Genomic DNA, 17847 nt, shown 5'->3' on the forward strand with positions numbered 1-17847 from the left:
ATTAGGTCAGTTGATGTTTTTCAACTTTTGGGTTGATTTTGGAACACTATTAGGGCTCCCTCAACTTCAGTTAAGAGATAATTGACATTTTGGAATAATGTGGAGTTCTATTTGATTTCTCTCTTTGACATGTGCATGTCAAGGCAGATTTGGACTTAGTCTACTTGTTTGGGTTGCAGGCATTCACAATAGGCTACACCCACCAGAAGGCCCCTTTGACCTTTCCGATGAGAGTTGCTGCTTCAAGTTTATTTAGCTCTTTTTCTGCTAGTTTTCTCATGTGAAAATGAATTATTCCGCGCCCCACTTACATGGGTTTTATCGAGTACCAATTTGTAACTTTTTTTTTCTTTTAGAATCCCTATGCTGTTAATTACATTACTGTATTCTTCTTGCATGTGTTCAAAGTTGGGCTATTGTACACCAAATGCAGTATTATCAGACGCAGCTACTATGCTGCTTTACATCTGATGAGTGTGTTGCTGATGGTGTGGGTTACAGAGAATCGAGCTGTGATAGACTGACTGAGGTGAGAGGTTGTCACCTCTACAGGGAAACCCCTGTAATGTTGACAGACTGCCATGTGCAAATACATTTGTTCATGTGGGCACTGGAGTTGGGCAAGGTCGAAGGCATTTGCACTATTTATATGTGATCACACACACTGACACGCTGTGGCTCTTGTATCAATAAAGCAGACACATGTATTGCCATGAATAGTCAGCTCACATTGTGCCCTGCGATTTTTGCACCTCCAAGTGTGGACAGCAAGTGTGCACGTTCATCACCAGTATGAGTGTGCTTCTGGATTGGTGTCTACTTGCTTAACGTTCTTCGGGGGAGTTCTCGCACATAGTATCGTTTTTTTGGCCTCATGAGCTTCGAAAAGCTGCAGTCTTCAATTATTTGTTTAAATCTTTTTTGTAAGCTTAATACAGCACCAGCAAAATATTAACCACATATTCCAACCATCATTTCACAGTATTAGGTATTTAACAGAAGTGTGCTTTATGCAGGCTATGTGTTTAACAATTAACCTTAATTCACCTTAATGTGTGCTGTCCACACATAGCAAGAAACAGTGGTGTGTTTAAATGAACTCTCATCCCCAGGCACTCCCCAATGAAGTCCAAACACGGGCTGTGCATTTTATTGAGTGTACATTCCTGCTGAGTGTATGTATCTGAACCTACACCATTTAGAAGACTTATTTACATGCGTGTATCTTAATTTGTTTTACCATCATGCACGTTTAGAGGGTACCATGTATCACATGAGAGCATTTGTTAGGGTAATAATTTAGAGTATCATTGCAAAAGATCAGATCCTTGATCCACATTTCCTCTTTCCCGGCTAATTTATATCATGTGCACTGCTAGTAAAAAAGAAAATGTTGTGCATCACCTTAATAATGCCAGTACGTCTTTGACACAACCCAGTAGTGGCACGAGTGAAGGGGGTGTAAGTGTTGTTGTGCTCATTGCGTGTAGCTGTTTGTATACCTTAGCTTAGTAGGCCACAATAGGTACACTCTCCCATGCCAGGAAAAGGGAATTTGCTCTATTATGCGTGCAACTAACACAGCTAGTATCGGACCAAACCTTTTGTGTGCAATTTAGCTGGAGTGTAATACATACGCTGCACAAAGTTAAAATGCAGCAGACTCTAGTCACTATTTAGGGACATTTTCTGTTACTGAATACAGCCAAATTTCCATTGTTCTTATTTAATGCCCTCTTTGAAATCGAACCCCCAAGTTCCTGAGGCTGCACATCTGATACCTGTGGGTCTCATCATTGTGCCTCTGTATTTTTTGGTGTTTGACTGTACTGGCTATTAATGCTCACAATGTGTACAAGTCTTTGGGGGGAGAAGGGCTCTACTGGGTATTCTGTCAGTTGCCCAATCATATAATGGATTCAGTATATGTTGAGCGAAATGATTATTTCTTTTTCTAATTCAAATTGCTTTAGGTTTTTGAATTTCCCTTCTAGAAATAGGTCCCCAAGATGTGGCAGTTTGAGGTTCATTAGCTATTTTGGGTTTTAGACTGCAATGTAGGGGTGGTGGAGAATCTAGGATCTGTCTAGTAATTATTTATTAGCCAGTTGTGTGCTAATCTAGGTCATGCTTTATAAGTGCATATCACAGTATTCATTTACCCTACTGCTCAACCTGGTCTTGCCATAACTATTGTGTGCAGAGAGTATGGTGCTGCCTTTTCTCTTTCTATAAATATGTGGGTAATGTTATGTTCAGTGAAACCAAAAGTGTACGTAACATGCTTGCGGGGCATAGAAGTAGGTTTCTAGGTCTGGGGCTTTCAGCACTCTGTTACGTATGGGAGTGTCAGGCTGTCCCACTTTATTCTAGGTAATTTACCTTCCCATGCCGGCTTAGCCATTAACACCTTCGAATTTGTGACGAAGGATCGCATTGTATCCATCATAGTGCAAAGTGTGTGAGTGCACACCATAGTAAAATTGTGTGCAATCGAAGTTGTCATTGTTTAGAAGCCTCTGAACCTGCCATTTTATGAAGCACTTGTAGCTGTGTTCCTCTTCTCACCAACACTATTCAGCCTCTTGAATGTGAGTTGCATGTTGCAAAATGGCTGGTCCTTTCAAACTTATTGTTCTCAGTTTTCCATGTGTTGGAGCTAGGTGCATCTCTCGCACCTAGCAATATCTATTTTGTGTCTCTGTAATAAGGCAGTTGTACCCTACATTGTAGATATTGGTTATCCCCATCACATTCTAGGGACAGCATCAAGGTTTAATATTCTCTGTGAATTTGCCATCAAATATATGCTGTGTAGTCTTATTGCTGATTGTTGGTGACCAATGGAAGGTTGAGTTCTCACAGTCATTTCAGTACGTTTTTCCAAATATATGATGCAACATTCGAACATAAAACTCACTGACCCGTCTCATACTGCCATTCTGAAGTTGTTCTGGCATCGGTTCCACTCACCTATGATCTTAACATTATTAGCAACATACCCTGCTAAGGGATTGAAGTGTTGAAACTACCATCTCCACTTATAAGTGGAGAGATCAGTTGCCCACTAAAGCACAGGTATGTGTGTTACCATATTTCTTATTTTCTCTCAGCAGTATCCCTTATCATAATACACTGCACTTGACATTGGTGCCTCACTGTAACATTGCTGCAGTTACCTATATATATATATACCCAGTTATGACTTTGTTGTTCGTTTGGGGTTTTATTTACCCATCCCCACCCCCACCCGACCTACTGAATTCCCTTTGTCAAGCGCTCACTGTGGTAAAGAATAGCGAAAAGTAAAAAACTTTATTAGGCCTGAAAAAAACGGTAAACTATTATGTTAAATAAAAATATAAAAGAATTACATATAGATTCGTTTTCAATTAAATAATAAAACGTTTAAACTCAATAACAAATCCCACCTAACGAACAAGCAGTGTTTTTAATGTTTATCAATAATTAAAAGTGATGTATACAAATGTAAATTAATGCAATTGTAGTTCAATAAAAAGTTTCATTAAATTTTACATTAAAACATTATTAAAATAAGATCAAATTAAATAAATGTTTTAGTTGTAGATTGTTGTAAACATTAAATTAAATGTATTTATATTTTTTAATATTTTACATAACTGCATTTGATTTAACATTAGTTAGATATTAAGTCCCTACCTCCATTGATTTCTATGGAAAGTGTTGCAAAGTGGCTTGCCAAGTGTGGTCTGGACTTACTCAAGCTTTGAGATGGTATACATTTGCTACTGTTTTGGGTCATAATTGTCTTTAGTAGATTTAGATGTACAGTTTGCTATGAAGCAATGGGCTTACTCGTTTGTGGGTGAGTGAGTGCATGCCAATCCCTAAACCCCTCCATAGTCCTCTCTTAATCTCTGCCATTTATTCGGAAGTGTTCAGCATGTCCCAGCCGCTCTTCTCTGTCTCTCCTACATTTATTACACAAACCTGTGCAGAGACTCCGCAGTAGAGGTGGAAATCACGGCAGATAGAAAGATAGGAAGGGCAGAGATGAAACCTTAGCAAGTAGGTGTGTGAGTAGCATTTTGCAGTACCTTACTATTTTCTACTAAGCATACAACATGCAGTTTGTGAACAGGCCATACTGACTTCTAAAGCTGATCCCACCGCAAACTTAATAGGCTCATATGAGGGTAACCTGGCGCCAACCACATCCCACACGCTCTAAAGCTGTTGTGAAATGTAAGGTGCATATGAAAATACAGCCAACCTGAACATCACACCACTAACCTTATCAGAATCCTTCAGAGACATCTTTCCAATGATCTCCTGGCAAATTCAGTTTGAAATGCGAGTTTTGCACAAAGAGTATCACACAATAATTGCTGAGAAGGGCACAACGATCGGCGTCCATGAAATGCTGTAAATTAACAAATTTTATATAATACTCATGCTTTCAACTTGAGTCACTAGTCATCTGCACATGCTCAAAGGAAGCATATTGCATGCCACGCTCATGTACAAAACACTAATCATTACTTAGTCGTGTTGTAGTTAGTGGCATCAAATGCGCATGACCCTTCTGATGCCAACAGTCCCATGGAAATGCAAAGCCAAATAGATCGCAAACACGCTTGGCATCCTCATATCGGCCAGATCTAGTGTACTGACCCGTGACAACTCTATTGGCAAGACACTGCTTTGGAAAGCATGCTGGGTTAAAGACGATAACACGTCTGCATCAGACGACCTAGTTAGGTATTTGGAAATGTGGAGAATGCGACGTCGCCCCTTCTGGTGACTTTTACTCTGTGGCGAGTGCGCATGCTCTGTGCTCTTTCGCTAGCATGGTGTGTCCGGCAGCGTTTCGTGTTCTAAGCATGCGCAGAGGAAAGATACGTTGGGTACCGGGCAGGGTGCACCAGAAAGAATTGTTTGTTTGTCCCGGGTGTTCTTAGAAATAATATCAAGCCAAAACCTGCTGCTATTTTAGTCTTGAACATTTTGGCGTATCGTTGCAGACCGCCAAAGGAGAGAAGCTATATTCAAGGTCACGGAAGGAACATGTTTTGTCAAGACCAAGAAGGGGTGAGTCTTGTAGGAGATGCTCCGGGAGCAGAGTTGTTGCTAACACTAATTGACGGGTTTTCTAATTTGGCAACTCATTTTTGAGATTCAATGCTGCTTGTTGAATTAATATTATGCTGGCCCACACTGCTACATCACCCTAATCATTAAACTGGGCCCCTTAATTTCCTTAAAGCGTAAGCGACACACATCATGCTGTCTTTTGGTACTCTGATACCACTGACCCTTACTAACCACCCATAACGTGCCAGAGTGCTGTAATTACATTTATACCCAGAATCCTGATTCAGGCTGTCAAGTTTCAAAGCGTGACTATCTGCGAAGTTCGTTTTGTTTGTAGTTTGGGAGTTTTAGTCTTGTTTATCCCATTTGTAAAACCTATACTACAAGTCTCAGAATGCAAAGAAAAACAATTGTCATGGATCAAACTTGTGAGGGCTAAGGCTCCAAGCTCATATTTGCATAAAAATCAAAACGTAGGACTTGCACCATTCATAGTGGTGGCTTTAATACTTCCTATCTACAAATAACACTTCTTCAGGATTTCTTCTGTCCCTTTTTCCATATGTCACCCAGCAGAATTAGAAATCTCGACTGTCCTATATGGTCCATACATACACGTTTAGCTAGTTATTATAGGGTATTGTATGGGCAGTGATCGAATAGAATTGTGCCTTATTCCGGAAGTTGTCCTTCACAGCTTTAAAAGGCTTCTATCTTACACGCATTATCTCCTATGTCTTTTATTACCACCTCTCGATTTGAGAATTCCAATTAGTAGCTGTAGTGTCAACCTCAATATTTTTCGATATTGCAGGCATATGCAGCACTAAAGGCAACCTTCTGTGGTTAGCAAGTACCAGACAGACTGACAAGCCAAGTCTAAATATAAATCCTGCACCACAGTATGGGTCTTACTAACATACCCATGTCAGTTTTATGGCAGCTTTTTAGAAGGTGCAGTTAGACCTAGCAGAACCTTGCGTACAGAAGTGGTTCCCTCATTGTAAGAAATTGAATTACTGTTTGGAGTGGGTGCCTACCAACCTCAATAAATATTCACAACCCTTGTCATGGAGAACCCTCAAAGTAACTAAATTAACTTGGGGTTAACCTCCGGGTAGAAATGGCACAGAGCAGTTGGACTTAACTTAGGACAATGTGTAAACTATTTATGCAGCACCAAAACAGTAATAAAAGTTGATATGCAAAAGAGTAAAAATCCCAAATCGAGTTAGTAAAAGAGAGTAACATTTAATAAAGAAAATGACACCAACAGACAAAAATCCAATTAGTGACACTGGAGGTATGAATTTTTAAAGTTTAAAGTATCAATAGCACAAAGAAGCATAAACTGCCAATGACAGTTGCAGGTGACCAGAACCTAGGTGCATTTTGATGCTGACCACCATAGAGCAAGGGTCGGTTACACCAATCACGTTCATCCTGGTCTCAATATACCACAGTGGTGCACTTCTAAAGCCCCCAGGACCTCAAAGGAACAGCTAAGAGACTTACAGGGTGTCAGAGGCCAAACAGCAGGCTCCTGTCCCGATCCAGTTGCCACTGGTCATCAGGGAAGGGCCTCTTGTAGCTTGTTGTGTCCCTGTAGCTTTAACGTGATGTCAGCCTTATGACCATGCGTCTTTATTTGTTTGTTCCGAATACAAGTGAGAGCAGGTTCAGTCCTCCAGGGATCATCTCAGGTCACACACTCCAGGTTCAATTCTCGTCTCGTCTTTCTCAGGTCCAGGAGTATTCTAAAGTGGGAGCTTGGAGAAGCCACATTAATGCCTGGCGCAAGATAGTGGGTGGGAATCACTCCTGGGCACACTATAACCAATGAAGTAAGTTTCTAGAGCCAAACCCAACTACTGTGGGGATTTTCAAGATGGTGGAAGTCTTCGGCCATAGTAAACGTGGGATCTGAGAGCTTGGAGTGTGTGTGGGCGGTGCCCATGGTAAACCTAGTGTTCTCCCACATATAGCATAAAAATCCACTTTGGGGCAACAACTGTGCTCCTAATAAACCCAGGGAAATAGGTCTGGTAGAACAAAGCAGGGTTTTCCAGTAACCAAACAGTGGATAACCAAGAATTGTTTTAACATCCTGTTCTCGCCCCTTGAAGTGTGCCCCAAGTGTTATACCTAAAACTCCAGCAGACCCATCAGGCAGGATTTGGCACTATATTTTCACAAGTAGGCCCACTGTGAGTGCAGCATGCCTGCCTGGAGGGACAAAGTAAGGCCCTACTCGGGTGTCAGGTAACATTTGCTTGTGGCAGCTGAGGCCTCTTTGAAGTGCCCCCTATGTGTTCTATGTTGAACCACAGAAGCCTCGTCAAGCAGGATTGGACATTCAAGCAGAATTTGATACTAACATCAAAAAGGTTGCTCACAGCTCCACCCTGCATGTTCTGTCAGGTTCAAAGGGGTCAACTCTGCTGATACAGGTCAACCTATTGTTTGCTCCTGGGAGGCATTGCATTCACATTCACACATCTTCAAATGCTAATTACTGGCCGGTAGAACCGGAGAGCAATTGCAAATGGGCTTCCTGAGACTTTAGGCAGGTAAAAGGTAACTTTATAAAAGTACTTTTCCTTAATATTAATCAAAAATCTGACCTCACCATTGAATTGCATGTTTAATACTTATTTAAAATAATTGTTTAGTTTTTTCCTAACCTAAACTAGAATTATTAAATGTAATAATGTAACAAAGTTATGTGGTTGATTGTTGTCACCGGATACTATAGTACATTGCCATGCTTTATGTTAAAAATCAAATAAAAAATTAATAATAAATAATGTAATCCAGTGTTTTCCTATGGAACAGCTAGCCCGGCTGCATTGAAAATAGCTTTTGGGGCTTTTTCACTGTAAGGAAATGCTGAACAATAAATTACTATATATCCTACTAATAAATACCATGCACTCTGCCTCATACACAATAGCTCCTAAATAGAGGTGACATGTACAATCTGACTTCACCATTGAATTGCGTTTTTAATAATTATTTAAAATAGTTGTTTATGTATCTGTCTCCTAACCTAAACTATAATTATTAAATGTAATAATGTAACGCAGTTATGTGGTTCAACAGATGATGTGGTACATTGCAGTGCTTTATGTATTAAAATCAAATAACATTTTTTTCAAATAAATAATGTAACCCAGTGTTTTCCTACGGAACAGCTAGCCCTGCTGCATTGAAAATAGCCTTTGAGGCTTTTTCACTGTAAGGACATGTTGAACAATAAATTACTATTTATCCTACTTTTAAATACTATGCAGTCTGCCTTGTAGGCAATAGCTCCTACATAGAGGTAACATGTAAATTGTAAAGGAATGTTTTGAACTGTTAAAAGGGGTTGTTTTAACATACCCAATTAGCAGTTTAACGGTACAGTAGCCATGCTACAAATCGTAGGTCTGCAGTCCTATTTGCACTGTCACTGTAGGCCTGCAGTCCACTTCTGACATTTACTTTCGAGGCCCTGGGTCCACTTTGGACCAAATACTAGGGACTTTAAATCAAAGTTAAATATGCCAATTAGGGGTGTGCCAGTTTCACTTTATTGAAATGGGCGAGCACAGGCACTTTAGCTCTGGTTAGCAGGGGTAAAGTGCACACAGTTATTCATCCAGCAAAAGCATAGGTTCCAGCTAAAGGCAAAAAATCCGGCGTGACTCTACAGAAAGGGCAGATTTCCTCCACGCATGAATGAAGTGGCATTTGGCAGAAGAGGCACTGAGGCCTAATTCTAAAAAGTAGCTTTAATCCATGCCAGTGTTAGTATCAGGCCTTTCAGTCTAAAGTACACTTCCTTGTTGCGGTGACACAGCTTCTTTGTCAGTGGCATTGGAGAACCATAATGTTAAATGACTGCAAACTCCTTTCCACTAATTTTCATCATACTGCATCTTGTTCAGGTTATGGATTGTGAAGAATTTCTGAACTTAAGACATCAAATAAAGGATCTCTCTGCCATAAGGCTTTTTAAACACCTAGTATTTAAGCCATTAAGGCATGGGGATAAAAGATTAGCAACATTGGTACCGGGGCCTCAAGAAAAACCTAAATATGCTTTGGCCGCTGTTGTTACGCATCTGTGTACATACCTGTATGAGGCTACTTTTGTTAGTCTTTCATTTTGACCAAAAATTAAAACATTAAAGAAAAACTCTGACCTCCAGTTACTGAGGAACCAATGTCCCAAAGACTACCGATTTGGGCAACCTACTGTCAAAGTGGAAAGCAAACTACTTCCTCTTGAACTTTCAACCTTACTGATTATTTTCCATACTTTAAAATGAAGTTTAGTAATTATTTAACTGTGTTGTTACCAGATAGCTCATCTCGCCTCTCGGGGAGGTGGTGCGTGAAACATGTAACTGGCCTCCAGTGAAACCTGAGCACCTGACCACTGCATCGGGCAGACTGCAGTTTGTGGCCCTGCTACGGGAGGCGGGCCTGGCAGCATGCTGAACGGTGGAGGAAGATAAAGGGAACAGGAGTGACTGACATGAGGGTGGGGAGGGAGGGAAAGACTGAGTTATGGAAGATGAGAGGGGCAGAGAGGAATGAATGGAAGATAAGGGATTCACGCGAATGCACAAGAACAGTGAGTGACTAGGGAGAAAGGAAGGACTTACGGTGCAGAAGAAGGTATGAAGTGAGAAGGTGAACAAACAAGTGGCTAAATAACTTTTATATCTTACAAGAACATGAACTCCGCAGTCTTGTCCGAGTCAAAGTGTTATAGGCTTCGTTGTTAAAACTATTTATAGATGTAAATTTGATTCACATTAATAAAAGTTGGTTTTATACTAAAATTTGATTCACATTAGTAAAAGTAGGTCTTACACTCAGAAAAGTATTCACACAAAGATTTTAGTTGAGAAAAAATCTACTCACAGGTGTTGCAATCAGGCACAAAATAGTTATTCCAGTGCTTGAATGCCCTGTAAGTATTTGCTCGACAGTAACCTTAACCGGTATCCACCATCTTCTCTCCACCCCATTCGAAGCCAAATCAAGATCAACAGGCATTTGCAATGCTACGGGTCTCGCGTTTGCTCATGTTAGAGCTGATCGCGTTGTAAACTCCTAACCTGACTTTTCACCTATCGGGCAAAAGTGCATTTCTGTACATAACCTGAAAAAGTGAAATTTACTATGTAAAGCGCTCGACTTCTGCCAAGCGAGATCGCGCTCCTAAATTAGAGAAAAAGAAGTCCACGAGCCCAATGGAAAACAGCGAGCCTCGCATGTTTTCTGTACTTGGTCGCTGCGCTCGAGGAGGACTAGCCACCGGAAAAGGCATGACGTATGCATGCCTTCCACTAATGAAAGCAAGCAGATTTTATTAGGCAAGCCCACGAACCAATAAAAAACACTGACGTGAGGTTGACAGGGCTCCGAGCCCTTTTCTAAGCACTAAAGCGTCTCTCTGCGATACGCATGCACTAGCGCATGCGACACAGGCTCGACCCTAAAAATGGACTCCCAACAAGGGCAGAAGTGAAACCTTTTCCCAGTTTGGAACAGACCACAAAAAGGCTGCGATAGGTGGGGAGAGAAGTTTCTCCTTAAGGGAAAATATTTCTTCCCTAGAAAAATTAAAAAAAAGTTTTAATAAATGAATTTGCACTTGCTCTGCAGATTTTCACACTTCTGCAAATGTAATGAAATTCACAAATTCCTCCAACAATTATGGTTTCCAGGCATACTTCTGTAAACTCTTATGATTTCCTGAAAGCTGTAAGTCTGCCCTAGTGCAAGGTCCTAGAACTGAGTGCAGTTTGGTGACTTTCTTAAAAAATGCAGCCGTGATTGCTTTTTTTTTTATTTAAACATGGTGACCTAGATGGTTTTAGAGTGATTTATCATTATTTACTTTGTTAAACTACTGTCTTGCAAACATGTTTTATTATATGATGTCTTAAATGGCAGTTTTTTTGCAAATTGCTAATATTAGTTGAGTATATTTTATTTTGTAAGTAAAGAATCGCCAATCTTGCTTTCATGCTATTGCACGCACATATGCATAAAATCACAAAGCATTCCAAGAACATTATAAATGGCCACATTTGTTAACATTTGCAAATGGGTTCGCAATTTAGTAATGTTTCTGCTGTCAGTAATGCCAGCGAGCTTCCAGCTCATTGTAGTTTCTTGAAGCTCTCACCTTATTAGTTAAGTAACATATGGATGCATATCTTGCCATTAGAAAAAGCAATCCTCTGTTCCACAAATTAATTTGGTGCCATAGTCTCACATCCAGAGGGTTACTGCTGCAGGGGATTGGGCTAACTTGTATAGAAGGCAAAATAGAGCTAAAAACCCTGTTGTCCTTGATGTTGATGCTCAAAAATGTGCCCTGGGTGTTGGGTATTGCGAATTCCACACCGAGACTGTAGCCAGCTGACTTTTCCAAAACTGTTAAACTTAAACATCTTTCTTTCCTCACCCCCATATTGATTCCCATGACTATGAGTGAAGTTAACCCCCAAAAAGAAAACAAACACCACACATCGTAGGTGGTAAACACTAGGGGTGTAGGTGATGCCAGCCACCAAAAGCCTGTTATGTGTTCACAAGAAATACAGTTGCTATCCCACCTGTCATCTGTCAATGTTATGGGCCCAGGTATATAAAAGGGAGTGTCACATTTCTAAATGGTACAGGTTGCTCTACCACAGCAGAATCTGGAGCCTAATGGTTGGAGGTTGGGAAGGGTGTCAGAAAGCTTGTCTCATACTACATATTGTTATAATCTGACTCCTAACAAAACACTTCTGATTAAGGTTCAACATACCACATGAACTATACAACATATCTTGCAGAGTCTGGTTCACAATGTATATCTGAATCTTTAGTTAAGGGGGCTATGACACCCTTTCAGTAAGGTGAGTCTTAATGCCATTGACTGCCTACATGGACTTGTTAAACATGTTCTTTTCTGCTGAAGTGGAGTTTCAACTTGGCCAAGTAGAGCCCTGAATACTTATATATGGAAAGGGGCTGTCTAGTTGCATACATAAATTTACGTCTCCTGCAGGGCTGTGGTCGAATCTGAAAACAGGGACAAAGTGTTGCCCTGAAACTCCAATTTGCCTATCTTTGTGGATAGTTGGAAGACAGCATCTCAATCCCTAAAAATTGGAAAGCATGCAATTATTGACCTAGGAACTGCCCCAGACATGGTTCTGCATGCCAGGTATATACGTTACCCTCAATAGCATAGCTGTTGAAGAACTGAGATCAACCAAACAGTTCAGCAAGAAGGATCTCCACGCATATATGAGCTTTTCTCATGTTGGATTCAGGAAGGTCAAGAATACTAATATTGTTGTGTCTAGAATGAGGTTCAAGATATTTGGTCTTTATGCTTATACCTGCTAGGATCATCTCCATGGACAGCATTGTCTCATTAGAAGCTGTGGACCAATCCACCAGGCCACGAATGTTTTCCTCCACCATACCTAATCTGGTATACACAGACGGATCTTCAGTTGGTCCTAGCAGGTAGTTATAAACACCTTATTGTGTCTGTGGTTCTCAGGCTGGATTTCATCTCCAACACTATAGTTTCCACTTCATTTTTAGTGTCCATAGCTTCATCAATGGGTTGTTCGACACCTGGTTCTGGTAGGTGTGAAGGTGGTGAGTTTCTTTTGTCTTTGCTCTGTCTTTTTCATACTTATGGTGTTAAGGGAAATGCAGCCTACCCAGCTATAACCTAGAGCCCCCATCTGACATCTCAGCCATCTGTCATTATCCAGCAGCAGATCTAGACCATCTGGAGTATTTGCACACAGTCCAAGGGGTCTGCAAATGTAGAGCTAATAGAGTTTCTTGTAGCACTGAGCCATAACTGCTGTTTGGCTCTCCTTTTTAGAAAGGGAAGAACTGTTTGGCCTTGTCCCGTCACATCTACAGGCTCTGATGGATAGCACAGAAACAGCAACTCTGTTCTGCCTGGTTGTCCTTCCGCTCCTTGTTTTATCATGGGACCCTCTGGGAGAGTCTTGAGTCATCAGCTTTCTTGCAGATTCACATTGAGTTCCTATGTGCTTTTTATGAATCCTTGGCTGATGATGATGCACCTAGTGATGCAGAAGCCATGGGTTTTAAGGAGCACACCCTTCGAGACTTCTATATTTTCAACCAGATTCAAGATGGAATCCGGGCCGCAAGTCTCCCATGTGGTTTTTCAGCATAAGAATTATGGGCAGTGCCTGCTCCATGTCCATCTTGATAGTGTGCACCTTTCCAGTGAGCCTTCAACCACCCTCACTGCAGTTTCTATACCCACTGTCCCATCTGCAAGTTTGGCATTCAGATAGCTATGGATCTTAGAGTTTTTTCTTTTTTGCCAAAACTCAACACAACCTTTTAAGATGTAACAACTCAGTCCTTTTTGGGTCGTTCATATTGGCTGCAGTATGAGGTGTAAAGATTTTTTTCTTGCTTTCTTTCTCCTGCATTTCATAAAGGTTACTGGCATCAAGACCAATATATCCTTGTGTGCTTCCAGAAGTCCCAGTCTCAGTCAGGAATAGGCCACTTTGTGACTTCTCCCATACTATATATTCAGAGGTTTCCTCCGTGGATCTTTTCACTTGAGCAGATAGCCAACCCATAAGACTCATAATTGAGCAGCTGCTTTATCACAACAAAGCCTTGTAATGGCCTTCGGCTTTTTGAGTCAAATGTTTCAAGTAAAAAATTGAAGGACCCGAATTCTGTCAATCAGCCACATCATTCTATACTATTATGGAATATCATATCAATAGATATATTTTCTTTTTGCTTTACCGCCACACAAGGGATAATTTACAATCCATGTAATCCTAACTGAAGGCATATTATTCTTACTTCAGGGTTACATGAAGGTCCCTGGATAGTCATCCTATAGAGTAGAATATAGTATAACTGCAGGTTTCTGTGCGGTCAATCACAATCTGGCGAATACATTCAAGTTCAGGTTTCTGGTGCCGACTTTGCAAACATACAGGTGTCGAGTCTTGACTGTCCTTCAGTTACTATTCTCAGACTTGTGAAGAAACTTTTATATTAAATTAGAATTTGGAACAATAGAAGAAAATTAGCAGGTATCCACAACTCTCACTTAGGTACAGCTCTCGTTGGCGGGGGAATTTTCATATTACACCTCTCTATATTTCTCTATTTTATCACATATTTTTTTTTAATTGCCTAGTTACCACCCTGGCATTGTTTTAGTGTTCTCTAACATCGAGAATAATGCAGAGCACTTTGACACAACAGATATACAATTATTTCTCACTCAAAAAGGTGATTTGGAACGTATCAGGTGGATAATCATGCATGGCTGTTAAGTACACACCTACAGCGACCAAGGTGACTAATCCCGTTCTAATGTCCTACCCTCTGCCTCATAACTTATAGTGCTCCTATGTTGTTGGTGTGTCTGACGAAGCGGGTTAATTCCAAGATCACCGCTTAAGTTTATCCTAAAGCCATGAATCTTTAGGGGAATATAGAGTACACAGTTGCAACTTCCAGGGTTCCCATTTATTATGTGGGTGTCTGTGGTATCTTTTATACTGGAATGAATGTGGTCCCAGTGCAAGGTCATGGAAAGCAGCAACTTGTGTACATGGTTACAGCTGCTGAGCGAGTTTCCTAAAAACTTCCCAACAAAGCCATCCCCTAATAAAAGCTTTAATAAGGAGAGTGAGTTTATGTCTGCACCAGGAATTTAATTTTCCCTTCTCTCCAAGTTTTTCCGCCAAAACTTTTAGGTACTAATGTTCTCGCTTTTCCATCCCAGCCACCCTTCTGGGGTTGATACAGTACATTGTAGTGGTGTTCCCTACACAGCTTTTGCCTTTTTCTCAAGCGTCCCAAGTAACTCTATGTTTGACTTTACTGTTAGTCAACAGTGATTTTGTTTGAAAATTGTTGACTTTTTTTCTAGACATTAACAATTAAATATCTAACAGTGCAACTTGCACTTTTTGACCGTGCAATAACAGGATCTTTCGACTGTGTCTTGTCCAGAGATTCTGCCTTTACGTGTTTTTTTCAATCTGGCCCATTCATTACTGGCTCTGTGAAGCAAAGAGATATCCTTTGTGTGTTAGCCTAATTCTCCATTTCCACAGTGCATATACTTGTAAGAGACTGCCTGTGAATCACACTGTAATGCTTCTGGATTAAAATTGGCAGGTGAAAACATTTTTGATTTTCATTATAGTTGATTTCACCAAACAAATCTGATGAGTATGTGGTGTAACAAATTCTCTTAGGTGCACGCTATTTTCCCTGATGCTTCTGCCTATTTCTCTGAAGAGGAGTGGAAACCTTTACACAAATGGCAGAAGGACCTTTACAGGAACGTGATGATGGAAATTCACAAAGCTTTAATATCACTTGGTACGTTTTACTATATTTATCAAAATGATTTGTTATCTAGGTAATAATTGTTTCTTTCGTCAATGATCTCTATGTATATGTTTGTGACCTACTTATGTCTAACTGCATTGTTTTTGTACTAGTTAATCTATTTAATTGTTGCCTGCAATGATTTTTCCAGTAGTAATACGTGGTATTGAGTTGAGCGCATTACTTTCCTAACTTTGATCTCCAATAACTTAGCTCTACACACAGTTAAGCGAGCGATGATTTAGTTTATAAATATAATCCTTGTAATTGTCTTATGAATTAGGCACTTTAAAACCTTTTATGCCATAGCTTAGTAAACATCAACATGTATTAAGGATTGTTTTTCTTAAATATTCAGGTGGAGTACTATACAATTTGGAAAGCCTGGCCACCTCGAACATCTGTATATCAATGGCTTCTTGTTTCCATTAAGCTCCATTTTAGCTAATTAGAGCTTATTGATTAAAACATTGTAGACCTTTCTTTTTGGAACTTATTTGGAGGGGTAAACCTGAATTCCATAGATGCAGCATATTGCTCAAGCGACAACTGAGGATAGGAAAAAGCAGGCAGTCCACCCAACACGTGACTTCAGTTATTCAATGCCAGATAAAGAGGTGAACACAGAGCTTATACATTGCCCCACGTCAGCACTGACCAGTTTAAAAAAAAAAAAAAAACAATTTGTTTTTTTAACACCAGTGCTTTATCATAATCTATGCAGAACATGATGGTAGCAGACACCGTTTTCCTGCAATTAGATGACAAGATAGGAAAGATTTTACTTAGGATTTCAGTGCCCTGAAATAGTCCCTAAAGTTTTACGGTCTTAGCTAGAGTGAGCTTGGAGTTGGAAATCACTCCCATCTTTCTCACTGTTTCCAGTGCGATGTGCACTTGCCCCAAGTTCTCAGTTCAATAGATATCGGTCCAAATGATGGCAATAATACTTACCACTAGCGCCTCAGTTGTGTCAGAATCAGGTTGATGTTCATGCTTCTTCACCTACTCAGCCATTGCAAAAATACTTTTTGAAAAATCATCGTACTTGGTCACTCCCTCATTAATTGTATATCTACTTAGCTATAAAATGTGAAGCCATACAACAAATAAGGGATGCTGTTGGTCTCAAAACAGATAAATAAGGATTGCCTCTGTCAGTGGTCCGATTATCCAAGTTGGCAGCGACGATCGATTCAGTGGAATGAGCTGGTCTAAAACCAGATTGTGCAGCGAGGAAGAAGTTGTTTTCTGACTAGCATTACCAATGAATGTTGACCAGTGGCAAAAGACAGGAGTGATATGAGTCTATAAAGGGAGGACAGCTCAGGATCACCTCCTTTATTTTGGTATATTCATAGTTAATAACTGCGGGTTCTATAATCAGTGAAGTGAGACTGATAGTTTCTCTGCTTACCTACCGGCATCAAAAGCAGTGTAGGAAAAGAGTCCAGTGTGGAGAGACGAGAGCAAGCCATTGTCCCTGACACCCATGGATAAAACTAGGACTGATATGTGTGCTTGCTCTAATTAGGAAAATATCAGATAAAGTGATAATTTGCAGGCAGGAGCGTTTACCAGATGAATTTGCAAAAAAGCACAGGTATATTCCAGAACAACTACAGTGGAGACACTCCTCAGTTAACAAACAGACCAAATGAGCCCACTTTAGACCTGGATAGCTGAAAAAAGGGCCAATTTAAAACTGACATCGAGGGAGTATGGCAGCTAGTATCAAGTGAACACAAAACCTCATTTCCCAGAAGCTTTTGAACAATGGGAGTTATTAACCAGAAATCCAAGATCCATTAGTGTACAATCTGTTAACCTAGACTTGTCTATTCTTGCCATCCTCATTCCCATATGCTTCACCTCTGTAGTCCACCGAGAACTTTGATGCTTAGTCAACGAGAATTCCAGGATTATAAATGGTAGAAATGCACGATAGGAATACACACAGCATAATTTAACAGCCTCTGTCCTTCACGTTACATGCTTCTATGATGCATTTTTTCTCAAATTTGATTGCTTTATCTTTTCTTTACATTTTGGTTTTGTTGGTGCCCTAGCATAGTCTGTCTTATGGAAGCAACCAAGTCACCGGTATTCTCCAATAAATTAACAAAGCACCCACAGTGGCAGATGAAATTCCAGCAGCATACTGGCATTCAAGTGTGAAATGGAGAGTTCCTGTGGGCACCCATTAGTTGAGAAATGTTTGAAGTACATGACGACAAAAGAAAAGCCATTGAAGTGAATTCCAGTATATTTAGAGTTGATAAGTAAATGCAAGCGACCATACTCTGAAGTGACACAAACAGTTAGGACATGTAGATT

The 17847-nt window shown here is 40.3% G+C and overlaps 2 protein-coding genes across 2 annotated transcripts in view; one reads left to right on the forward strand and one right to left on the reverse strand.

Annotated features, from left to right (window-relative positions):
• Positions 1-4431, reverse strand: part of LOC138259595 (E3 SUMO-protein ligase ZBED1-like) — a 108633-nt gene extending 104202 nt beyond the window's left edge. The window contains exon 1 of the mRNA XM_069207428.1: positions 4276-4431. Coding sequence (XP_069063529.1) covers positions 4276-4299 — 24 coding nt within the window. The 5' untranslated portion in view covers positions 4300-4431. The remainder of the gene's footprint in view (positions 1-4275) is intronic.
• A 450-nt stretch (positions 4432-4881) lies between these two features.
• LOC138259596 (zinc finger protein 436-like) overlaps positions 4882-17847 on the forward strand; it is a 70368-nt gene continuing 57402 nt past the window's right edge. Inside the window, exons 1-2 of the mRNA XM_069207430.1 lie at positions 4882-5073; positions 15375-15501. Of these exons, the coding sequence (XP_069063531.1) occupies positions 5050-5073; positions 15375-15501 (151 nt within the window). The 5' untranslated portion in view covers positions 4882-5049. The remainder of the gene's footprint in view (positions 5074-15374; positions 15502-17847) is intronic.

The sequence above is a fragment of the Pleurodeles waltl genome, chromosome 9 (assembly GCF_031143425.1).
Source record: "Pleurodeles waltl isolate 20211129_DDA chromosome 9, aPleWal1.hap1.20221129, whole genome shotgun sequence".
Lineage (NCBI taxonomy): Eukaryota > Metazoa > Chordata > Amphibia > Caudata > Salamandridae > Pleurodeles > Pleurodeles waltl.